The sequence below is a fragment of the Microtus ochrogaster genome, chromosome 18 (assembly GCF_000317375.1).
Source record: "Microtus ochrogaster isolate Prairie Vole_2 chromosome 18, MicOch1.0, whole genome shotgun sequence".
Taxonomy (NCBI): domain Eukaryota; kingdom Metazoa; phylum Chordata; class Mammalia; order Rodentia; family Cricetidae; genus Microtus; species Microtus ochrogaster.
Genome location: NC_022020.1, coordinates 34,941,123 through 34,966,398, shown reverse-complemented (window position 1 = coordinate 34,966,398; position 25,276 = coordinate 34,941,123). Strand labels below are relative to the sequence as shown.

General features: G+C 44.4%; 1 protein-coding gene across 4 annotated transcripts in view; it reads left to right on the top strand.

The window, feature by feature from the left end:
* Sema6a (semaphorin 6A) overlaps positions 1–25,276 on the top strand; it is a 124,730-nt gene that overhangs the window by 67,480 nt on the left and 31,974 nt on the right. For 3 of the 4 annotated variants that reach the window (XM_005356082.3, XM_013349561.2, XM_005356083.3), the window contains exons 4-16: positions 3,721–3,781; positions 4,714–4,776; positions 5,502–5,603; positions 11,150–11,240; positions 13,528–13,647; positions 14,325–14,413; positions 15,264–15,481; positions 17,871–18,002; positions 20,766–20,921; positions 22,242–22,418; positions 22,751–22,891; positions 22,985–23,065; positions 25,154–25,212. In XM_005356082.3, coding sequence (XP_005356139.1) covers positions 3,721–3,781; positions 4,714–4,776; positions 5,502–5,603; positions 11,150–11,240; positions 13,528–13,647; positions 14,325–14,413; positions 15,264–15,481; positions 17,871–18,002; positions 20,766–20,921; positions 22,242–22,418; positions 22,751–22,891; positions 22,985–23,065; positions 25,154–25,212 — 1,490 coding nt within the window. Of the gene's footprint in view, positions 1–3,720; positions 3,786–4,713; positions 4,777–5,501; positions 5,604–11,149; positions 11,241–13,527; positions 13,648–14,324; positions 14,414–15,263; positions 15,482–17,870; positions 18,003–20,765; positions 20,922–22,241; positions 22,419–22,750; positions 22,892–22,984; positions 23,066–25,153; positions 25,213–25,276 lie in introns of those variants that run through there. The other variant, XM_026783402.1, reaches the window with a different exon arrangement.

Here is a 25,276-nt window from a genome sequence, read left to right as displayed (position 1 = left end):
CTGAAACTCTCTATATAAAAAACATGCAAAGAAAAAAAAAAAACCAAAAAAAAAAAAAAAAAAAAAAAGAATGCCACTTGGACGAGGGCCACATGGATTTGGGCTTTTATTCGAATCCTGCCCATGGTTCAGCTGCTCCACAGCTTCTCTGGTTTTATGTGCCCTCTGCCAGATGAGATGTGTCTTTAGGAAGCACATAGTGATTCCAACAAGGCGTGGAACTATGAAATGAAACAATTCATAGGAGATGCCCAAGGCCACCAATTCTCACCATTCCAACCAGGTTTGGGGTATGGAACTCATTCAAGGAGGACCACCCCGAATGTTCCTCTGGGTACTTACCTGACTCTAAATAGGTGAATTAGTTCACGATGGGAAGAAGACAGATGATGTTTGTATACGGCTCTGAACCCAGGACCAGAGTGGCTAAAATAACAACAGTACCAGATTCCTTGGAAGTTTAGATATGGGTGGCAATCTCCGTAATGTAAAGTGAAAAGCCTTGAGTGTGATGGAAATGTCCCAAGCCCAGCACACACTTGGCCACAGGAAAGCAACGCTGAACACTTAAAAAGCAACAACAACCAAGAGAAGCCTTCACAGGTGCTATTCATGCTGGTATGTCTGTATAAGTAAAAGACATCGTCGTAACTTCATTAATGTTAATTTGCTGGATCCCAGAAACAGGCTTAAGAGAGAGTAACTGCCTTCCCCACTTCCTGTAGAAAGAAACCAAGATGGGGATTAAGTGGCTCCAGTGAAGGCTACAGTGTTTGAATGGCCACATAGCCACTCTCTCCCTGCCCTGTGCTGCCCACTGGGAAATGAAAGTCTTCGTCGTGAATTAATAACTTATAACTGTTGCCCGAGAGCGGCCTTTGTGGGTATTCATTTCAGAACATTCCAGTGAGGGCTCAGCCCCCTCCTCTTTGGAAGCATGGCAGCTCCTACTTTGGTATCCTTATTAATTTCCTCCATGTTGTAAAGCAAAGTTAGCTTTATATGACAATGTATCAAATGCTGATCCAGACAGTCAAACATCGAACCTGTGAGGACTAGGTCGGCTTGGGTAGCCCCTGTCATGTTTTCTTCACAATGGAGTCACTGGGAACAGAAATGGTTGTAGCAGGCAGCCCTTGTAGCCAGTGATTTAAGCATAGGTGTGGGCTGTGGGCCTGGGGCAGCTGTTGCGTTAGAAGCCAGGTGTTGCGTCGCAGAAGAAGCATTCATTATTCCAGATCATTAAAACCAAGGCAGTTTCACCTGAACTCTCCATCTCAAGGAAAGGGAAAAAGAGGAAACAGAAAGGAGAAAAGAGTGTGCCCCTTCCCAAAGCCACGGAATAGACTTGCCATTCTTTGGCAAGTGTACAGGTTCAAGTGTACAGCACCCTTACATTGGTGTCTTGCATAACTCCACACCCAGCCACTTCCCTTCTGTTCGCGCTCTGAAAAATTCCGAAAGGATTGTTGCCGCTGCCTTTAGGGCCTCTCCTTTTAATATCACATTCCCCAACACTACCCTGAGACATCCAGGTTCCTGGGTAGCACATTAGCAGGATTTAAAGTTGAGTCCTTCCCTGAGGCTCACGCCGTGGCCATACAACTCAGTGGTGTTCAATGGGCTGGGAAAGAGGAAGTCCTAGGATTAAGTGAGTTTGCGTTCAAATCACTACATTCAGGTGCAAGAATATCGTTAGGAGTACTGGGATGCGCACGGGCATCTGGAAATGCTCCTTTGCCCTGGATTATAGTAGACCATAAAGCACCATTTCTATCCACTGGGGCCATGTGGTCTTTGGGATATTGAAAAAGATTGCCTCTGTCCAGAAGGAGATTTCACTCATGGAATTGTTTTTAAAAGGCTTCCCAGTTCTCCCAGACAATTGGTGTCAGCGATCGAAAGCCAAGTCCCATCCAGAACCCTGGGGACTGATGGGGTCTGGTAGCGAGAACGCCTTCCAATTCTTTCTTATTATTATCCACTTTGTAAATTCTTCTTTCTTTTTAATCTCTAAACTGCTAATTAACATAAACAGGCCATGCCAAAAGGGGGCAATCTGAGAGCTTTCTGAGGAGCTGCCAGTGCATATTAATCAGTGGTTAATTTACAATTCATATATTCAGCTTCTACTTAAGTTTTGAAGGGAAAGGGGGCAAGGAAAGGCTTCTCCCAGTCATCTCAAGCCCAATACCAATGTCACAGGCAATTCCAGGCTCATAATGTGGCCAGGCCGCAGCGCCTTCATAAAGTCAAGCAAGCAATAAACGAATGCAATAAACGGCCTCGAAATTAAAGGGCAGAGTGATGCTGGCACCCTACTGAAGCTGGAGAAGCTGCCCAGGCCAGCTGTTGGTAAAGCAGGCTCCTCGCTCCCCCCCTTCACTACCCTGACACAAACACACGCCTTTTCTCACACACAAGCTCATGCCTGGCTCAGAAGCAGACAAGGGAATCTGTAAGCCAACACCCCTGCTTTCGCCGTTGATTTCCATGTGAGGAACCGTTTTGATTTTTCTCTGTTGTGTTTTCTCTGAAAGCAAAGTAAATATACCTGTCAGAAATGGAGTCTATATGTATAGGTGCATATTTGAATGTATACATATACACACGTATCATATATGAGTCTTACAAATAATTGCTTTCTTTTCCTCTCCCCCAGCCAGCCCCTGTTGCTTTCTAACTAATGAGGAGGTTTGAAAGTCTGCACAGGAGCCCTGAGGTCCTGGCTTAAAGCTGTGGATAATTTTCCAGCCCCAGGACTTCCTGCGTTTTAGAAAAAGTCAATGTTATTTCAAGGGAAAATGAGCTGTTTGGATTTACCCCCACCAGCCCCCCACCTCCTCCATTGAGTGTGGTTCTTTTCTTCTCTTTCTTCGGAATTCCAGACAAAAAGACCCTTGTACTCTGCTCACACAGAGGGAGGTTTAAATATAGCCCCACACCTGAGCTGCCGATTCTGTGGCTCCCCTTCCAAGGGGAGATTGGCAGCAAAAAACTGTAAAGACAACCAAACCCCGAACAAAAACAACTGAGCAGAAGCATGAAGTGTCAACCTCAGTTTGAGTACATTTGGTCTTGTGAAAGGAAGGACAGTTCTGGAAATAATTTTACCTTCCTTCCATCTTGTCTTTCAAATTATCAAATGTAGCACATTGAATACCAAGCAACTTGTGCATGGGTTTGAAGATACTGAGAGCCAACATGAACCCAGCTACGCTCTAGCCTCTAGACCAGGTTAATCTCCAGGCCCTCCCAGCAGAGCTCTGTGTATATATATATATGGCTCTGTAGTTCTGAGATTAGGAGAATAGCTGCCTAAAGTTTTTGTGTATCAACTCGATGCCATGATAAAATCTTAAGGACCAAATGTGGTTCAAGATAATCTCTTACGCTAAATTCTTTTTTTTTTTTTCTAGCATGTGGATATCTTGCTTTTGTGACAGGGTTTCTCTGTGTAGCTCTGGCTGTCTTGGAGCTCACTCTGTAGACCAGGCTGGCCCTGAACGCAGAGATCTGCCTGCCTTGGCCTCCTGAGTGCTCGGATTAAAGGCATGCACCATCACAACCTGGTTGATAGCTTTTTTGTTGTTGTTATTTGGTTTTGTTTTAACTAATATAGTCATGGTCTTATCTGCTCCAAACATAATAAATTTATTCCATAGAAAATGTGTTGGTTTAACTCTTGTGTTTGACTTTGTATTAACTTCTCTTTTACAGGGACCATATTTATACTGTTGATATAGACACATCCCACACAGAAGAAATTTATTGTAGCAAAGTAAGTTGTTTTTAAGCCCATCTTTCTAAAACGGGGGTCCTTAGGGAATACGTACCTTAAATGCAGTGGTTGGGTTGGTAGGGCCAATGCCAGCACACCTTTCGTAAAGCCAGATTTAGAGTTTATTCCACATTTTAAAACACAACGTTCATCAGTGTGTGGGTAGACATTTGGGGATTTTGTGTAATTTGTAAAATCCTTTAATAAAATATTGCCACGTCTATCCAAGAAAATATCAATTTTCATAAGTAAAACTCTGTCCCCCAAACATATTAAAAAACTGTCCCAATGTTAGTGCATCTACGCCATGCAGCTTGGATGTTACTTGGCTGGTTCTGGACTTGAATCATCATCCAGACGTACTTAAAGCCGAACGCAAGCTTTTCTCATGGCTCCGCATGGGGATAGTCTAGTTAATAAAACTCTGCAGTACAAGTCGGAGAGACTCAGCCCATGAATTTATACGAAGGAGCACAACCCGAATTAAATTGCTGTCTGCCCGCAGTGAATGTCCACTTTATGTTTAAGAAAATGATTTCCATATTTTCAGGGAAAGGTCATTTTTTTTTTTTGCAAACACTGATTGATGAACTGAACAAAAATGTCAGTGACACATATTTTACCCAAATGAGCACAACTTTGCACGTTTCCTTTGGATATTTTCTATGAAATCCCCACGCTTCTCCTGTCTCCTCATCTCCCAACGCGGTCCCTCCTGTCATTTAATGAACAGATAAGAAGTCAAAATGAAGCAAAAAAAAGTTTTCGTCTCTAATATTTGTTGTCTGGTGAATGAATCATGTGTGGAAAGGGTGTAGAAAGCTTTCCATAAATATATGTTTAGTCTCTAGTCGCCCCGAGGGAACTTTTACTTCTAAAATCAAATGCAACAACCTCTGGGCTCTAATTGATTTCTTTCTTGATCCCTGCAGAAACTGACATGGAAATCTAGACAGGCCGATGTAGACACGTGCAGGATGAAGGGGAAACATAAGGTAGGCAATTTCCATTTCTCCTGTGGCTGCCACTTCGGGTTACGTGTTTGACGGTTATCTCCAGCCGTAGACTGTGATTTGAATGCATCTTGGTATTCCCTTTTCCCCCGTAATTGCTTTTTCCATCAACTTATTGAAAGCTTTAATTTGCAAAAATAGTTTGCTCTTAATGTGATGAAATATTACAACAGCTGCCTGGGCTGCAGCGAGGGCTTCTCCTCAGGCCCGGTAGGGATTACTGACTCTGAGCTGGTCTCCTGAGCCTCCTGAGTGATCTGTCTCAGGAACCCACCTTGCAGGTCAGGGCACACCTCCGGCCTGTGGAAGTACTCCTGTGAAACACAACGGACTCACAGGCTTCTGGGCCTTTGGTCAAAGGATAACATAGAGGTGTCTTTAAGAAACCCTAGAACATCTGGCATTGAATTTACTACGATAAGGGGTCGCTGCATTTAATCCCCCTTTCTTCTGTGAAATGAAAGAAGCATACATTACCATTCTCTGCCACGTTTGTATTTACTGTTGAAACACTCATGGACGTCCTGTCTTGGTTGACATCAGCAACAACTTGACCATGTGACTGGGGGCCGGTCTGGCTCTGTATCCTTACACACGCTTCTCTCTATGCGTGAGCGATCCTTCTGTTGTTGGATCACGGTCTGTGGGGATGAATGGGCTTTTGTGCTGCGTGGATTCTGTTCAGACCGGTTCGATTCTTGTTTCAGGATGAATGTCACAATTTCATTAAAGTTCTCCTCAAGAAGAATGACGATACCCTGTTCGTCTGTGGAACCAATGCCTTCAACCCTTCCTGCAGAAACTACAAGGTAAATGTCATCTGTCTGTCTGATGGTAAGCACACTGCCAGGAGGTGATTTTGTAATGTACTGTCACCGTACCTGCAGCCACCACAGAGGTAACTCAACGCCGTACAGGTTCGCTTCGCTTACCCAGCTTGGTGTATCGCTACAAGAGGGTGTTCCTGAGCAGGCTCCGAAGCTTCCTGTTTGTTCAGCATTGACTGACACACCTTTAAAGAGCCTCTCAGGTGAAGGTGATTTCTAGAAGTCTCTATTCTTTATTGTTCGGGAGACTGCATACTTACCACATAGAGTGGCATGTGGATTTCCTCTCTTCTGCTCTTTCTCCCTCCCATTCCTGCATTACCTCTGTGAGGACCGAAGCTCACTTAATTGGTAAGGAATTCCTATTGTAAAAGATATTGCCAAAGCATGCTGCTTGAAACCATAGACTCCTGCATTGTAAGATTTTTCAAGAGAGGAATGTAATTCCAATTTGTACCAGCTCACTTGGCCATGGCCTTACTTGCTTTGGCCTGTATACAAGAGGAAAAGGAAAGAAAAAAAAAAAAAGAAAGAAAGGACTGGCCTCAAAGACTCAGGAAATCAAGTTAGGGGGGGGTGGTTTACAGTTGAGGAAACTGGGAGCCCCTGAGTTGCTGGAGCAGAAGGGCCAGAGCTCTCGCATCTTGGCTCTGCCTCTGTTAGCTTTTCTTTGTGCCACAGTTTTTCCTCAGGAAACATATGTTGATGTCTTCTATAGTAGCCAAGCACTGAGACTGTAAAGGCAGAGAAGTGTTGGCTGCTAGGAAGGCCAAGCCCCAGGAGAAATGCTGTGTGTCCACGGAGTTGGCGCTTCGGTCAAATGGAGTGATTAGTTGAGGAAGCACAGCACAGTCCTCTTTATCGTCACCTGAGATAAAGGGGGTAGAAGTGTAAAAAGCAGGCAGGTGAGACTCTTCTAAAAAGTCCCCACCTTCTGGTCTCCTAGCTGGAGCGTTAATACCGCATGGAGACTCTGCCAAGGGCATGAAACACATTTATGATGACTCAGAATCTGAATAGTGCCTCCCAAGCCCGCACCTGGTGGGATAAATCATGAAGGACGTAGTCTCTACCCTTTGTCTTAAGGGTGGTAGGAAGTCAGCCAATTGAATGCTGAGGGCATTCTGGGTACTGAGAGCAGTGCAAGCAGAGACTCAGTATGAGAAACAGCCTACTGAGCTTGGGCAACTTCATCTAGCTAGGAAGTGTTGGACCCTGAAGTGACAAGGGACAATGACAAGAAACTGAAAAGGTAGGTTGTCCCAGGAAAGAAGGAAAGAGAATAGATTCAAGAAAAACAATAACCCTGGGAGGTTTAGTAATTGATGAGGCACACAACAAGGAGGGTAAGAGAGTTAGGTGTCAATAAGGCCTCCTAGACTCTCTTGAAGAGCGAGTGATGGGGCTGCCTCCAGTCTGGATGGACTAGAGGATTCACAGGGCACTGGGAGATGGGAGTTCTACATGGGTGGTACCATGCAGGTGTTTTAGTGCTTCTATTAAGTGATAGAACACCATGACCAAAAGCAACTTGGGGAGGAAAGGTTTTATTTAGGCTTACAATTTCAGGTAATAGTCCACCACCAATGAGGGAAGGTAAAACAGGAACTTAAAACAGGAACCTCGTGGTGGGACCTGAAGCAGAGGCCATGGAGGAAAGCTGCTTATTGACTTGCTCCCCGTGGCTTGCTCAGCCTGATTTCGTTTTTCATTCCGGCCCCCCTTGCCCGGGGTAGCACCACCCACAATGAGCTCCCTCCCGTCCCATATTAATTATTAATCAAGAAAATGCATCCATAGTCTTTCCTACAGGTTAATCTTACAGAGGCATTTTCTCAGTGGAGGTTCCTCAGATGGCTCTAGTTTCTGTCAAGTTGACCGAAAACCCAACCGGGACAGCAGGAAATACCCGTATAGCACGAGTAGACACATCCAGCAAGACGCCGGATGGGAGATTTCTTTCAGGAGCTGTGTGGGGAGAACTAGATTGGGTTTTGTCCTCACAAAGCGATACCTCAATGGCACGGAGGATGTGAGAAGCCATGGTGGGCTGGCGTCAACCCTCAGGCTTACCCGGAAAAGACCTCCCAACTCAGGCCTCTTCTTGGCAGGAAAGGTTGAAAAGAAGGTCTTTGTTTCATCTTCCACCTTGTGCTTGGAAACTGGTTTCAGCAGGGTGAACAAGATTAGGGTGAAACAAGAAGAGGTACTGCCCAAGATACAACCACTAAGATAAAAGGAAGAGTCGTACAGGAAAGTCTATTTTGAAAGGAAAGAGCCGGGATTAAAGTAGATAGGACCTATGTGTTTTTAATGACTATAGCCCATCTAGCCCGTATCTACTCTAGTAAGAGCTTCCAGCTGCTATTTCAGCTTTAATTTTACCACTTGGCATTCCATCCCCATTTGTCATTGTTTAGGACTCATTAAGACTAAGGCTTCTAACACATTCAAAGGAATTGAAAGCTGTCTTTGGTGAGAAGTTGCAGGTTTTCCTGGCACTGTGACACACAGGCTAAGAGTGTTCTAGCTCATTCCACCCGTGTGTATTCCTTTTCCCACCGTCCCTCGCCTGTAGCAATGCTGTCCGCCTCTCACTTGCAGCCACCCCCGTGGTGACATGACCAGCAGTCTGGTGCTCTCCGAAGCTACACGCAGGATGGTGTTCACTCTCATCCTGCCTCACACAGGATGGTGTTCACTCTCATCCTGCCTCAGGGCCCAGCACTGCATTGTTCTGTTAGACTTGGCACAGTGTGATGTGTTGTGCTACAGCAGTGGTTCTCAATCTGTGGGTTGCGATCCCTTTGGGGTCAAATAACCCTTTCATAGAGGTGACCTGAGACCCTCAGAAAATACAGATATTTATATTGCAGTTCATAACAGTAGTAAGATTACAGTTATGAGGTAGCAATGAAAATAATTTTATAGTTGAGGGGGAGTCACCACAACATGAGAAACTGTACTCAAGACTCACAGCATTAGGAAGGTTGAGAACCCATGTGTTAGAGGGAGGCAACAGCCGCTCTCTCCCGTGCTTTTTATGAACAGATCAAGACCAAAGACTCAAAGCAAACCATTGACTGACTGCCTTTCCACCATGGGGCTCCGGTTTCCTCCTAGCAGAGAAGCAAGTGGCGGTGTTATTAGAGTAACTCGGCAGACACTTGGTCTTTACCTCCTCACCACATCCTAAGTTACAAATTTTCTGCTGTTGTTTTAAAATAAAGTTGAATGTGTTAGAAAGATTTCAGACCCCAACAAAATTAGGTGGGGAAGAACTTGGGGGCCTTGCACTTTTTCCAAAGCTCTTCTCCTTCCTCCTTTGGAGTTGTAGACCACCTGAACTTTCCATAAAAGTTAAGCGGGGTCTTTATATTACTACTTGTCTTCTATGGGGATTTGATTTCCCAGGAGCTATGGTTTCATTTGGAGATTTCTGTGACTGCAAGGATTAGTTCTTATGTCATGGACAGAGGTATTTCACTATGGTATTTATTTATTTGTTTAGCCTCTAGGCCTTCCCAAAGATACAAATAGGCACAGTACTCATAAGCTTCCCGCTTTGACTCCATTGTAGCTACAGCCACTCATTTAGGAGAAGGTCCCGCATCCCTCTTGATGTTAGGGTTAGAGCGGGCCCCGCTTAAATAAGTCATTTCCTTTGTGTGATGTGTTCATTACTGAGTACCTGCCAGACCCACAGACCACACAGTCTATGCAGTTCAACGGAAAGCTCTTGTTGGGATAAAGTATCTGAAAAAGAGCCTTGTGAGGAATGTTCTGGCAAGGGAGAATACATTGCTTTAAAGGATGCCTCTGACTTGACTTTCTTACCCCCAAAATGGTTACATTTTAAACACTGCTGTTTTGTGGGATTTACAAGTGCAGTGCACAAACACAGAATAACTTAATACAGGGGCCACCTCAAAGAAGAAAGTTCTGTCATGTCCAGTGGAGACATTAGAGCAGAAGGTACAAATGACAGGATAGCACAATGCCTGTCACATCCTCAGCTTCTACTCTTGACCAGTGACTTCAAGTGCCTTGATTTGGGCAGCTTGGTGCACTGCAGGTGACCTTTTCTGTTTTAGGTTTATCTTCTCTTCGTCCTTAGATCGGCAGTCAAACTATGTTTAAGCTAAGAGGAGGCTAGAAATGGCTGTGACAATAACAATGTTAATGAGATCAATTTTGAACTTGGGGTTGAGCTCTTACCTACTAAGAAATGAGGGAGCAGACAGCAGGCACCAGATTAACATCGGTGAAGACGTGCTAACCTCTGAGTCATGTGACAGGTGTACTCCGTGCCTTCCTCACAGCCAAGTGTGGTCAGAGAGATGTGTCTATTCTACGGAGGGGTTGAGAAGATCTGAGTCTTTCCCGAGGCTACCTTTGCCCTCTCTGAGGGTCCTGCTGCCATCGTCCGTAATATGCCAAGGGGAAGCAGAAAGGACCAAGGTGGCTGATCCTCACATGTCCTTGGCCAGAACATGGTCACACAGCTGCATCAGAGTGCGGGGAGGCGGGGCAATGTGCTGTAGTGTGCTCCGGAGGAAAGAGCAATGGCATTTGGCGGACAACTGGGGAGCCTTTGCCAATCTACAAATGCCTGTGGGCCTGGTGTGTGTGTGTTACCTGTAACAGTTGAGTAATAGCCACATGAGTAAGAAAGACATGCATTGACTTCTACTGTTCAAAAGAAAGAAGAAATCCAGGATTTTGTATAAGACTTAAAATCGGTGTTCAGTTTCTTCTCTTTCTCCTCATTTTCCCTTTGCCTCTGTCTCTGCCTTTATCTCTCCATACTAATAGAGCCAAATATAACTCACAAGCACCTTGGCTCTAACCTCCTATTCTTTAGTGTAAAGGAGCTAGAGCCAGGCTGGGCTCAGGCATCAGCAGGTAGCAGCCCCTCCTCTCACTGCCTTTGACCTACATAAGGCCCCTCACCTTTGGGCCCTCTGCTTCTCTGCGGCTCATTCTGAAACTGGACTGACGTAGGTGCTGAGGCCATCTGAGTTTTGCTAGCTAGCATGTTTTTCATCTTGGCTGATGCCACACTGTTCCGCTAACCAACTGGAGAAAAAAATTCCAGTGTCTCCTACTGGGATTTAATCCACAAAGGAAGGACTCATCAGGCAAAACAAATCCAGAAATGCAGTTCATTCTCTCTAGAGTTCACGACTCATGAGATAATTGGGGCAGGTAGATTTTCCCGGCAATTACCTTAGAAATGCCTTCGTCTAAAATGCTTATTTATTGACCATTCCACGAGGGTATGGAAATCTGTCTATTGTAATGGGTTAAGAGCCAATCAGACACAGTCAAATTTCACACTACCTTAATTACAGAGTCTTAATCAAGTAAATCATCTCTCAAAGCCTCCTTTTCTTATCTGAAACTAATAGATTTACTTTAGTGGGTATTTACAAGGATGCATTTGCAAGGTGCCTATAAATTACTTTTAAATATCGGTTTCTGTTACTGTTGTCGGTAACTGGTGGTAAAACCGTTATTTTATTTAGATCGATACTTTGGAAACTTTCGGGGATGAATTTAGCGGAATGGCCAGATGCCCTTATGATGCCAAACATGCCAACATCGCCCTGTTCGCAGGTAGGTGACCTGATTTCTCCTCATTCGGTTTGGCTTTGCATCTTTCAGCCTGTGGCGGAGAATCTGTTTGGAAGGATCTGTGGAGTCACAGTTGTACGGATTCTCTGGTGAATACTGTAATTAAGAATGCCTCTTCCGTTTGAAATTAGGTTGGGAACTGTAGTTTTGGTTCTCAAAAGAGGTCTCTGCCCCACTCCCACAGGCCTTTTGTGCCTTCGTGAAAGGATGATGGCACAAATACTGCATGGGTGAATGGGAAGTTTGGGCTTAGGTGATAGAAAACCTTATGTGGAACCACCATTGAGGATCTAATGCTGGAGGTCAGGTTGACAGTATTTATGGCATGTCTCTCATGGCCATTTCCCTGCTCTTCATTTCCTTCTTCGTGGGATGGCTGTTCTCCCAGTCTCAAAGGTTGCAGATCTTGTTTACAGATAGAACAAAAAGGGAGAAGTAAAAGGACGTTTCTGGAAGCTTCTTCACAGCGCTAGAGCAGCAGCCTTCTCAAATGCCATTGATCTGATTCGACTATGTGCATACCTCTGACCAAACGGCCATAGTGCTGAGTTACTGATCGCCTATGGGAGCCCCTGTTCCTGCTGAACAGGCTGTAGAGAAGTAGCTAGTAGGCAGCGTTTTCCAGTTTCCTGGGATTTTTGTATATGAGCATGTTTTAGTTGGGAAGTTTGTTTAGGAATTCATTGTCAGCTGTATATGTGGAAGAGGGTGCAGAGGGACGTGTTGGGTGTAAAAGGGATTCGTTGTTCTAGGATGTAGTCACACCGTCAGCTGTTCTTACCATCATGACAGCAAAAACCTGGCAGAGCCTAACTGCCATGGGAACTCTTGGGCTTTGGTTATGAAGCAGTTAATTCCCAGCTCCTTCTCAATGTCTCCCATTTGGGGTTGGTCCATGGGGTCAGAGTGCAGAAACAGGAAGGTCCCAGCACAGCACAGGCAGAAGCATCCCTGTACTGTCAGCAACAAGGCCAGGGGAAGTCTCAGTGTTAAATGGAATCTAAAGAGAAGACTTCTGAACTAGAAAGGGGACTGACTGTTTGTGACAGCTGCCTCACTTCCAACAGCTACAAGGAAAAAGGCATGTTTCCTTATCCAAGCAGGAGGGATATTGGATCATTTTGCACTGGAACGTTTGACATCTTATAAAAACTAAGCATTTGCTAACGGATGAGCCTTGTTAGAAGTAAATGCCATTATTGCCAACAGAGGCAGGATATGGTGCAAGCAGGAAATGGCTCAGAGGTTAAGAGCACTCACTGTTTTTCGGAGGACCTGGGTTTGCTTCCCAACACCCCTGTGGTGTCTACAACCATCTTTAACTCCAGTTCCCTGAGAGCCTATGCATTCTTTTCTTTGACATCCCTGGTCACCAGGCACACACATGGTGCACATACCTACATGCTAACAAAATACTCATGCACATAAAATAAATGCATCTAAAAAATTTTTCTAAAAAGATGTTTATTCAAGGTTTTTTACTTAACTATCAGCCACAGATTTTACATATGGAAAAACTTAAAGTGCACTATGTCATACATAAGTTTCTTTGAATATAATTAATGGAACCATAAAATTCATTAAAAATGGATCAAAGACACTTAAGGAGGTAGCCCTATGGGTAAAGTGCTTACCATCCTAGCATGAAGACCTGAGTTTGAATCCCCAGAACTCAAAAGAAAAGCTGGGCCCAACGGTGTGAGCCTGTACTTTTATGACTAAGGAAAAGAGGGACTGTGACTCTCAGGACAGAAGTAAGCATCTGGTCAGCCACCGGAGCCTATGAATCTCCCTCTTCCCCTTACTCAAACTCAGCTCGGACTCAGGTCATCCATATTTCTGAATGGATTTAAAGCCTTTGTTGATAAAATTGCTCTCTTATTATGTCTCAACGGCTCCCTCCTAATCCAGTTGGCCATGGCTTGACGGCAGTAGTAGCGTCCAAGGGTCCTTGGCCTTGAGATTTCAGTCAAGGTCCGTCTAATCAAGTGAAGCAAATAGCATATTTCATTTACTCTGTTCCCTGAGCAGCTGCCACTGCCACTGTTGCTTGGAAAAAATGCCATGCAATTTTAAAAATGAAAAATGTTTCCTTTCTCATGATCCCCATTTCAAATGGTGAGCGTGGGCCAAGCATTTTTTCTTGGATTTTTCCCAATTGTCCCATCTCATTTGCCTGATGTAGGAGAGCAGTCTAGGGGACATCTTCACTGTCATCCGTCCCTGCCTTGTTTGGTACCCTGTTCAACTCTTTCCCTTTTCTCCTCAGAGGGAAAACTCTACTCTGCCACAGTAACTGACTTCCTGGCCATTGATGCAGTCATTTACAGAAGCCTTGGAGACAGCCCTACCCTCAGGACCGTCAAACATGATTCCAAGTGGTTGAAAGGTGAGCAATTAAATGAAGAGAGGGAGGAGCGACGCAGACCTCGTAAGAGATTTGGAGTCTGGATGGACCAGACTGTAGATTCATTTTGGTAATGGTTTCTGACAGCCGAAACCATGTAAATTGCATCCTTTGCCTCCACTGATTTATTTGCCTCCCTTTTTCCCCTTCCCGTGAGCTTCTGGAGTATTAGCAAAACCACCAGCGCCGTGACAATAGAATGCATAACATTCATCTTTCCCTGCCCCAAACTCTCATTCCAGAGTCCCTCATGAAAAGAGCTGAACAGAGCATTCATGAAAGGGAACGGGATGAAGTGGTGGGGAACAGGAAATCAGCCATTCCCAGGCCTGTGTGAGTCAGGGTGACGGAGCAGTGTGCACCAACTACTCTAGGCAATATGGACGTTCCAGCGTGGAAAATAAAACTCCAGAGATTTGCAAAGCATACTTATTCTTCACCCTCGGGGGCAAAGCTTGGGAAAGATGTAATTTGTAGGCTCAAGTGCTTTCTGAAATCACTAGCGCCGGCACTTGTGAAGCCATTAGAATTGGTTAGTGTTAACCACATGTCTAATAGCCCTACACTTTCAATTAATAACACGTCTTTGGCTACACTTGATTAAAATTCTCTTAACACTATGTGACATATCTCCAATTAACATGCCCGTTTGTCCACAGAGCCCTACTTTGTCCAGGCTCTGGATTATGGAGATTATATCTACTTCTTCTTCAGAGAAATTGCGGTAGAGTACAACACCATGGGGAAGGTAAGAGGGGAGGGCATCCCTGGCTCCGTTGTGACATTCTCAGAGACTTGTCTTTGCAACCAGTGTTGTTTAAAATGACCTTGAGATACAAATTGTGAACCCAGTAACAACACAACTATGGATGGGCAGAAGCGACAGACTAAGCTGTCTGGAAGCCCAAGCCACTCTTTCAGAACAGTAACAAATTACAGGGAACCTCTTGAATATCTCCACTGAAGATCTAACTAACAGATGTTTGGTTGTTTCATTCGAAGTGTTTTGAGATGTAGCTCCCAGGTACAATTTTCCCTTTTAATTGAGTGACTCCATAGAGAGAATCCATACCCAGTATCTTTAGGCAAACTGAGTCTTGGTGTTATTGTAGAGAGCAAGATTACAGTTAGAGGATGTTTATTTCAGCTATTTTTTTTTACCCAGACAGCAGATCAAGGTCACTGAGTTAGAGGGCGCAAATAAAATACCAGGGTGGCTTTCCTGGTTAGAAGGACTCACACTCCAAGTATGAGATTTCAGACCCCAGAGGCAGGCAGTAGGGATGGCAGAGATGGTGCATACAAAGTGTGCTTTTGTCTGAGGAAATAAAAGCTAAGCAGTCTGTATGGAAATGAGTTTATGTGGCTGGGAGCTCATCCCCTGAAGGATTTATGGCTCCATATTAAATGCCATCGCCTTATCTTTTAAAACATTCTGTTTCTATGCTGATGTTTTTCCTTTTTTCTTTCTTTTTTTTTTTGTTTTGATTGTAGAAATGCATTATTAAATTAAGTAGCTTGTTGTTCCATTTCTGTTTGGCGAAGGCAAAGTCTTCTAAGATCTGCATTTCATCCCCTCTGTGTGCCTTTCTCTGCAGGTTGTCTTCCCTAGGGTGGCTCAGGTTTGTAAGAATGACATGGGAGGATCTCAGAGAGTCCTGGAGAAGCAGTGGACATCTTTCCTGAAGGCTCGCCTGAACTGCTCAGTGCCTGGAGACTCTCATTTTTATTTCAATATACTCCAGGCGGTTACAGATGTGATTCGCATTAATGGCCGTGACGTTGTCTTGGCAACCTTTTCCACACCTTATAACAGGTAACCATGCCCTGGCTGTGTTGACCTAATATATTCTTCCCAGCTCCCTTTTCCCTGGGGAAAAGATTTGCAGCTGATGGAAAGGCAGCCGTCACTATTTGTACATAACAAGCATTACTTTGAGTTTTCATCAATGAACTAATTAGAATTTGTGAGCATTATTAAATTAATGTTTTTAGGGAAGTAAGTTATGGCAATATCGTCTATTTATATGACTGACATTAAATACTTTGTATGTGATTCCTTTCGATAAGCCAAATTTTATTCTCTTTTCACACATGAAGTAAAAGCTTAAAACATTCCATTGCCTGGATCACATAGTCAGTGATTGAAGGGACAGGTTTGGAATTCAGTATCTTCCTCTGATCTCTTACAGGTCATCTGGTATTCCTGTTTCATTTGTAGTGTTTCCCTGACTGAACTGGGAGTATGTGAGTGTGTGTGTGTGTGTGTGTGTGTGTGTAGAGTGGGCATTATTAAAATGCTACATTGAAAAGTTGCTTCAGTGAGAAATTTAGGAGCAAGGGAACCTGCCAAGGGCTCCACCCAAGATTCTAGTTAGTATCCCACTAGAGGATGTAAACCTCCAATGGTTTAAGCAGTTAGTTCATGGCCCAGATCCCAACCCCAGCACGAGTGCAGCTGGGAAGGGTTTAGTGAGGACTCATAAGCCACTAAACACTATCCCTAAAAATACTGTCGCTTCATCTCTATTTTATGTTTAGTTCATCAGAAATATTAATTAATTAAATGGCACATTAATAATTGATCCCAACACGGTGAATTTGCATGGAAATGATAGACTAGCAGAATGACCATCTTTCGCTGGCATCCAGCTCTCCATAAAGCCAATAAGGTTTCAGAGTCCCAACACTATTGGGGGAAATGAGCATAACTCTGGGTGTAACCACTGACTATGAGCTCTAAATGCATGCACCATGCTCTTTTGTCTGTGTATGATTTTAGAGCTTCCTTACGAAATATCTTCTTCTAAGCATACACGTAGGATTAGACTTTTTACGAGGACTTTCATGAGCTTCAGGAGTGCCTAGATGACAGGCATGAAAAATGATAAGACTGGAAGATAGCATCTAGAAAGACATGCCTAGGTATTGGGTAGAGCCCAGAAGAGAGCGAGCTGAAAGATGAACTCATACTCCTCAATTACAGGGAGGGCAAGTGCCAAGGATTTCTCACTGAAGATAAATGAAAGCGGGAGCTTATATCGCAGCAAGAAGTATTCGATTAGATTTAGGCAAGCTTTAATCATCTATAGGGATTTTTAGACTTGAGAACAGGGAAGATATAAAATATTTCAGGGTTTGAATATTCACATGTAAGATCCCATCTATCTAGGGTTTTTGGAAAACATGCTGCCTTGGTACATGGAAATGTAGGGGTTAGTGGGATTTAAAAATACATTTCTAGTTTGGGGTTTTGTTTTACTAAAAGTTTGGGTTACTTTGTGATTATAATACCATAGTGAGTTCTCATATATTATAAACTCATTTATTTTCTTAAGTGGTCCTAAAATTATCTTATAATGATTATGCGGTGTCAGAAATATTATTTGTTCAGTCAGATCAGACAGCCTAACTTGCCAGTCTACAAATGTGTTTACCATTGTCATCCTAAATTACATGTGGTCTTTATTCACTCTCGTTCCATCCCTTTCCACTTCCTCCTCCACATAGGAAGCCTTGGTTATGACAGATTGCTGCCAATCCTTGAGGGGTCCCTCTCTACGCTGGGGAAAAAGAGCAAGCAAGCACCTTGGCCTAGCACACCAGCCCCAGCGTAGTCTGGCTCCCTTCCCTCCTCAGCCTGTTTCCTCCCATTTTTTTGTCACACAGTCTATACCACAGGCTTGCCAGACCTGAGGTCTGGTTCTGGAATGTGCCTTTCTTTCTCTGTAAAGTCCTCCAGCCTGACCAGTGACCACCCATCAAAACCCCATGGAGGCATCTTATGCTATGAAACCTTGTCCTGACTGGCTTGCTCTGAATTGATTGTTTTGTTTTGTTTTTTTATCTCCATCCTAAACTGTGGCCTAGCTACTAAAGGCAGGACCCTGTTCTCTGTGGGGTTCACAGAATTTCTATAATAAGCTCGTAATTCTCCCCCTCCCCCACAAACAAAGGGGCTCAAGAGGCAATGAAAAAATGATGGGCTTTTCCCCTTGAGTTTACTGCACTAGCGAGTCTGTTCTTTAAGACTGTTGATGCAAATTTGATTGGTCTCTTTAGACTTATGATCCCTTCATTTATAATGCTCAGGATATGGACTTTAAATCCTACCTGCCTGCAATAAGAGTTTCTTCAGAGTATGTTTTCTAAGGGGATGAATAGCAGTTATGTGAGTAACACCTGGTGTGAAATGTCATTTGTAGCATCCCCGGGTCTGCAGTCTGTGCCTATGACATGCTCGACATTGCCAATGTTTTTACTGGGAGGTTCAAGGAACAGAAGTCTCCTGATTCTACTTGGACTCCGGTTCCAGACGAGCGCGTCCCTAAACCCAGGTATGTGCAAATATTTATTTAGTCAGCTATCTTTAAACCCTGAAATGGTGAAACTGCTTCTCTGATAGTGAGCATCCTGAAGACTACACACTGAAGCCTTGCATCCCAAGCCAGGCAGATAGAGACCCAAAAACAACAGAAAGACTCTCATGATGTGATATTTGCGTTCACAATCCTTACTAGAACCCAGAGTAATCTTTAGTACCCACAAACCATGTCTTTAGTCTTCTGCTTAACCTTTGTAAATGTGGTTTGCCCAATATAATAGGTGATAGGAACCATCTTCTAGAGCTGGTCCCATTGGTCTATAGGTGGAAAATTTAAGGACCAGAGAGTAAACTGTATTGTGCAAGTTCATATAACTAGGGAGATACCTCTGCTGTGCCTCCCTCTCATTGTATAAGAACTCTTTAATCCCAATAAAATGTAAAATATAAATGATACTTCCTTGACTTAGGGGAACAAGTGGGATCAGAGTTGATTCCAGGGCGCCAAGACAAGTGTATGAATTGTTTAGTTGGTATGGTGCGTTGCTTTTCTGTGTCCACATACAATATAGTGCTAGCCTTTTCCAAGCTGTGCCCTAGACTCGCTCACATAGAAACACCCAGAGACACTGCAAAAATATCATGGTTCTATAAAATCTCTTTATATGCTCCCATTAAATAGTTAACTCGAGAAGAATATTTTCCCTTCCTGACCCCATGTTTTCCAACTCCGTGTGACTTATACTCCACACCTTTCTTCTTGTGGTCTAAGTTACGGGAAAATCTCTATATTGAGTTTATGTGGCGCTGGAAGCAAGCCCAATGTCTTCCTGGCTTTTTGTTGTTGTTGTTGTTGTTCTAATGGTCTCCCTTGCTCTGCTATCCTACCAAGATACCTACAAGTGCATTTAATTGAATCAATTTAGAGATCAGGAAGCAAAGAAGCCCAAGGGGCCGTCCCTTTCTGTCAGCTGAGTTGCCTGCCATGTTCCTTCTCTGGTCAAGGAAGACTCATTGTGAAAGTACACATTAGGGACTAGATAGATTACCCACATCAGTACCTTCTGAATGATCAAGAAAGGGAGTGAAAGTGGAGGGATTGGTTTCTAGGGAGAGAGAGAGAGAGACAGGTATCATGGTGTGTGAATATGGTGTCTTGCAGGCATCACCAGGACATGGGTTAAGGGATTTTTCTCCCATGTCACTGTGTGTACCCACATGCTTCCCTATCTTGTCTCATCCCATTTGTGAAGAGCAGGCTGACTGTGGAGAGCCGGCTGGCTGTAGCCCCACGGTATGGGAAAAGGTTGTATCATGAGGCATGGTTTCCTCTCCTGCACCAGACTTCGTATGCTCTGATCTGACTTTGCCGAGATTTCCATGTACCTCAACAAATGATAGAATTTCTTTCAAAAGTTCACCTGTGTGATCTGCAAGGAACTGGTCTTTCAGGAAAGATCTTCCATGTAACTGGCTTTTCAGACCTGCCCAAATCTTATAACAAACGAAGACAAGAATGACACGTGAACTAATAGACTCCGAGAGGTTGTAACACTGAGTGTTGCTGGTGTGTACCTCTGTGGAAATCTCTCTTTTTTATGCTTGTGAAAGCATTAGCCTAGTCCCCTCCTTTGTAGAATACATGTCTCTGGAACAGTGGCTCTCAACCTGGTTGTGACCAGTTTAGGGGTTGCATATAAGACATTTATGGTTCATAAGGGTAGCAAAATTACAGTTATGAGGTAGCCATGAAATAATTTTATGGAGCCAGGCAGTGGTGGCACATGCCCAGCACTCGAGAGGCAGAGGCAGGTGGATCTCTGTGAGTTTAAGGTCAGCCTGGTCTACAAGAGCTAGGTTCAGAACAGACTCCAAAGCTTGTAGAGATACCCTGTCTTGAAAACAAACAAACAAACAAACACATAAATAAATAAAATGAATAATTTTATGGTTGGGGTCACCACACCATGCCTAAGGAGTTGTATTAAAGGATCCCAGCATTAGGAAGGTTGAGAACCACTGCATCTAGAACCTCAAGGTTTCCTAGTTGGCTTTCTGTTGCTATGATAGACACCATGACCAAAAACAACTTAGGGAAAGTTTATTCTTGTCTATCATCAAGGGAAGCCAAGGCAGGAAGCCAAGGCCAGAAGTTGACACAGAAACCATAAGGCACATGGCTTACTGGCTTGCCTCCTCTAGTTTGCTCTACCACCTTTCTGACACAGCCTGGGCTCACTTGCCTAGAGGTGGTACCATCCCCAGTGGGCAGGATCCTCCTACGTGAATTACCAGTTAAGAGAACGCCTCCCAGAGAAGCCCACAGGTCAGAGTGATTAGAGACAGTCTCTCAGGTGAGGGTCTTTCTTCCCAGGTGTGTCTAGGTTTGTATCAAGTTGACAGATGGCATAAAGCAACCCTGGGATGTACGCACCCCCCCCCACACACACACACACAAACACACACTCACTCACTCAGTTCCAGCTCCATCTCTGTTCACTGGGGTTCGTTTGCACATCTGGAAGGAAGCCAAGCTGCCTGGAGATGAAACTGAGCTGTCCCAGCTAAGGCTTCTTCACAGAATGAGGAGGCGGTCCAGTGGAAATCTCAGCATATTGTCCTTGGTGCCCTTCTGCATTCTTCTTCCTGTTCGCCGCCTGTGGCACAGTCTCCTCCATGCCAGATGCTACAAGAAGCCGTTCATTCAAAGAATTTACCAGAAGGCATGAAATAACTCTTCCCCCACCCCCCAACCTCAACCTTTGTCTCATTTTAGGCCAGGTTGTTGTGCCGGCTCCTCGTCTTTAGAAAGATATGCAACCTCCAATGAGCTTCCTGATGACACCCTGAACTTCATTAAGACACACCCACTCATGGATGAGGCAGTACCATCCATCATCAACCGGCCGTGGTTCCTGAGAACGATGGTCAGGTGGGTGTCAAGCCAACCGCGTCCTCAATGGATTTCCTTGACTTCATCTTGTGTTCGTGGATTCTGTCAGTGGATCATGCTTTGAAATGCCACAAACATCTTCTGCTATCCTGGGCACTGATTCAACTAGGAAATGTTGACAGGCTGGGTAGATGCCACCAAATCCCCATCGCTGCATTCCCAGTGAGAAGAGTGCCAGTATTTTCAGGCCGGTTCTCCATGTGCCAGCAATTAGAAGAAAGAAAAATACTTCTTCCAGATTAGCTTGTTAATCCAATCTGTGCGGTGCAGAGACGTGGTGAGAGGGAGGACCCGGGAGAAGAAGTGGTTACCTGCTTGGTTCCACATGATTGGGTTGTGGCATGAAGGGACACTGTGTATGTAATGGCATGGCAGCGTGAGGGAGTTATACCTTAGTATTCGTTATCTGAAGGCATGCCAACAGAGCAGTAGTAGCTGATTGGAGAGCTCCGATGGCATCCAGTATCCTTTGTGATGGAAGCTTATTTCCAAATACTACAGCAGGCTTTTCTAAATTGTGGCAGTCGATGTCACAAAATAGTGAGTTCACCCCGTTTCGAATCCCCTGACTTTTATTGAATTATAAAATTACTTGAGCGTAACCTAGCAGCCATGGCCTATTTCTCATAGGAAGACTGGTGTTTTCTTGTTCCTGTCTTGGTACTTAGGACAAATAAGTATCTGTGAAAGGTGAAATGACCAAAGAATTTTCTAGAAAGAGAACTTCATTCTGCACTTGTCTTTCTCCGTTCCCTTACCAACCGTGGTTTGGCTTGCAGCTCCTGATGTTCATGCTGTTCTGAGTCCTTCACCTTCAGGGCCCTCTTCCCTCCTCTGTGTACAATCAGAACATTCTCTAATCTTGCCTCTCTTTAACAAACACTTTGTGCCTCCTTGGAAAAGCACGGAGAGTGGGATCCACTGCTTTCCTTCTCGATGTAGCAAAGAATGCTAAGCACAGTCACTTCTCCATTGGCGCCATCAGTCTTTCCTTATTGCCTATGGAAGGGATCGGTGCTGAGTGCTTGCATATGGTTATGGCTATTTATTTACTATGGAATTTGGCCTCTGCACACACATAACTTCCTTCTCCCTGTTGGAGCTATTCGAATGTACTGCATATGAAAACAAAGGGCCAGGACGGCTGGAGAGCATTACTTACTTGCATATATTTTTCATGACATTGTTGTTACTAGAAAGCTGGGTCGCAGTTGTTTGAAGTGGAAAGGGGACCTTTAATGACAGACTAACAAAAAGTCTTTTTTTCCCCCTCCCCCAAATGTGATTCTGTTATTTTAGGTACCGCCTGACCAAAATTGCAGTAGACAACGCCGCTGGGCCGTATCAGAATCACACTGTGGTTTTCCTGGGATCAGAAAAGGGAATCATCTTGAAGTTCTTGGCCAGGATAGGAAGCAGTGGTTTCTTAAATGGCAGCGTTTTCCTGGAGGAGATGAATGTTTACAACCCGGAAAAGTGAGTCAAACTTTGGGTCCTTGCTTGGTGATTATTGGTCATGCTACTGTAGCCCTTTCTATCTGTGGAAAACCATGGCAGACAAGTTGGTTTATGCAGTTTTCAGTTACTTTTCACACCAACCCCAGAAAATACTGAGCATTAGTTTTTTTTTCCCTTGCCAATAACGTTATAATCCTATAGCCGCCCATGTAGGGCATCTACAGAAGGTATCTTCAATTATGAGGTCAGCATGTCAGCCCCAAAATGGCTGTATGCCATTTTGTGGTTCAGGAGAAAGGAAATCCTTCCTGAGAGTCTACTAATGGTCTCCTCCTACCTCACAAAACCAGGTGCAGCTATGATGGCGTGGAGGACAAAAGGATTATGGGTATGCAGCTCGACAAAGCAAGCGGCTCCCTGTATGTGGCATTCTCTACCTGCGTGATAAAGGTGCCTCTCGGCCGCTGCGAGCGCCATGGCAAGTGTAAAAAGTACGTGTTTCGCCTCATTGACAACTAGACATTCCACAGTAGTTAGAAAGCGATCTTGGGTAGCTGACAGTCATCTTTTCCCCACCCCCACAGAACCTGTATTGCCTCCAGAGACCCATATTGTGGGTGGGTGAAGGAAAGCGGTTCCTGTGCCCATCTGTCACCCCTCACCAGGTAAGGAGGCTGAGGTGTGGGGAGGCAAAGTGCCTTGATCCCTCTTCATGCTAGATGTCGGCTTGGCTGTGTTCCCTCAAACTGTCAGGAATTTCCCTCAAACTGTGTATGAGAATTTCAGCCGCAGAACTGACAGGCGCCTTCTCCATCCCCAACTCAGTTCAGAGACTCGGGGTCGCACATGGCACAGTGCCCATGGGATAATCCCCCCCAGACTAGACTGGTTAAGAACACAAAAAGGGAACAAACACAGTGGGCTTCAAAAGTATTCCCTAGAATGAGAGTGGTACATGAAAGTGCACACCTTGAGCATCCTGGTTTGAGGACAGCAGAGAAAGGAGCCACGGGTTACCATGAGGTTAGTGGATGGTTTGTCCAGCCATGGCAAACTGAGTCTGCTAATTGACCAGACGAGGCTGAGAAGAGGCTGAGAAGAAACAGCGGAGCATACGTTAACCCACATGATCATGCTTCAAGCATGGTGCTCTCATCCAATAAAGCTATCTCCTAGGCAGAACAAACCTTGACCTCATTGCTCATTACACACACAGTCCATGTTTGGCAATTCCCTAATTAGTCCCCTAGATCAAACTCCTCTGCTCTGCCTGTGATTTTTTTTTTTTAACTTCGTTAGAGGTGAAATCTAAAACAACATTTGGAAAAACTATTCAAAGCATGTCTCAGAAAAGTTGTGGACAATCTGAGTGAGGTATCTATCCAGGGCAGTCCAGCGCTCCCCTGCAGCCAAAGAGCCTCCCCAGACCCAGCTCCCTAGGCTGGGAGCATTCTTTCTGCTTTTAAAATAGCTGAACAAGTAGAAGAGCCAATTTGGTGACTACCGTGCACATAATTTAAGAAATATTCTCTTGAACAAAGCTAATGATCACTGTAAAAGACGACCTGGAAACCTGGGGGCCGCAGATGACCCCCCTATGCATTATTAGCGTGGCTTTGAAGGCCGCTCTGTGACTTTTGACAGAGTTGGAGTTTGGCATCTTCTCATGAAATTTCTTGGTTAGAGCAGAAAGAATCAGTGAGGGGGGCTGGGAAGGGGCTCATCAGTTAGTTGTCCTGTATTCAGCAACTGACCAGAGGTAACATGATTTCTATGAACTGTTTTTAAAGCGACTATCAGAACTCCCAGAGACTTCCTTTCAAGTCTGCATCCATGTTTCGGTTTCTGGTACCACAGGCCCTGCTCAACACATGTGGGGCTCTGCTGGGAGAGGGGGTTTGGGGACTGGATGGATACTGGCTTTCATTATGAGACGAGATCCCTATTCGTAGAGGATGAATTTAATTTCCATTATAGCCAAAGACATTAGAGGCTAAATCCGGATTATTAGATCAAGGTGCGACGATCAAAGCAGTTTCCTTACGGGCTTCATGATACACTGTGAGGCAGCCACAGATCAGAATTTTCAATTACATTTTAGAAACAGAAACGCCAAGTTCTCCCGAAAGACACGCTTTCTATGGACAAATCTAGTGTGCTTGTTTTAAATTTCAAACTGAATGGTGAAGACCAGGAATGGAGGGGAAAGAAAGGAGCGCTGAGGATCGGAGAGAACAGGGAGAACGCAAGCTCTTGGCCAGGGACCGCCCTCTCACGTGCTCACTGGCCAGGCGTGCCTGTAAACACTGGTGTTACAGAAATATACGTGTTCTGTGGGCAAAGGAATAGGAAAAGGGACTTGGGAAAGAAAGCACCGAGAAGAGTAAAACAGACCCTTCCATCTATACTTCACATATTGTTTATATGTGTGAACTTTAGCGTGGAAACTTATCGGATGTTTAAGTAGTGCTTAAGGAACACGAGTGAGGGAGAATAAGAACCCACAACTAATTGACTTCCCGCACAAGGGTTGAACTCTCTGCTACCGTAGCTTCTTGTTAAAGTTTCACATCAAACTCATTTAATAAGCTGCAGAGGGCTTCTTTTTCTTTCACACCGGCCTCTCAACTTAGCAAACAGGTCACTTTTTTTTTTTTAAATGAAACTGAAGACTCATTTCTGAGTGACAGCTCATGAAATTGTTTATTTTTTCTTTTTCCTTGTTCTCCCAATTTTTTTTTTTTAAAAAAAAGGCTGACTTTCGAACAGGACATAGAGCGTGGCAATACGGACGGCCTAGGAGACTGTCATAGTAAGTAACTTTTTTAAATCTCTGTCTGCTTATGGATAAAGACGCCCTATGACCCACTCTACAT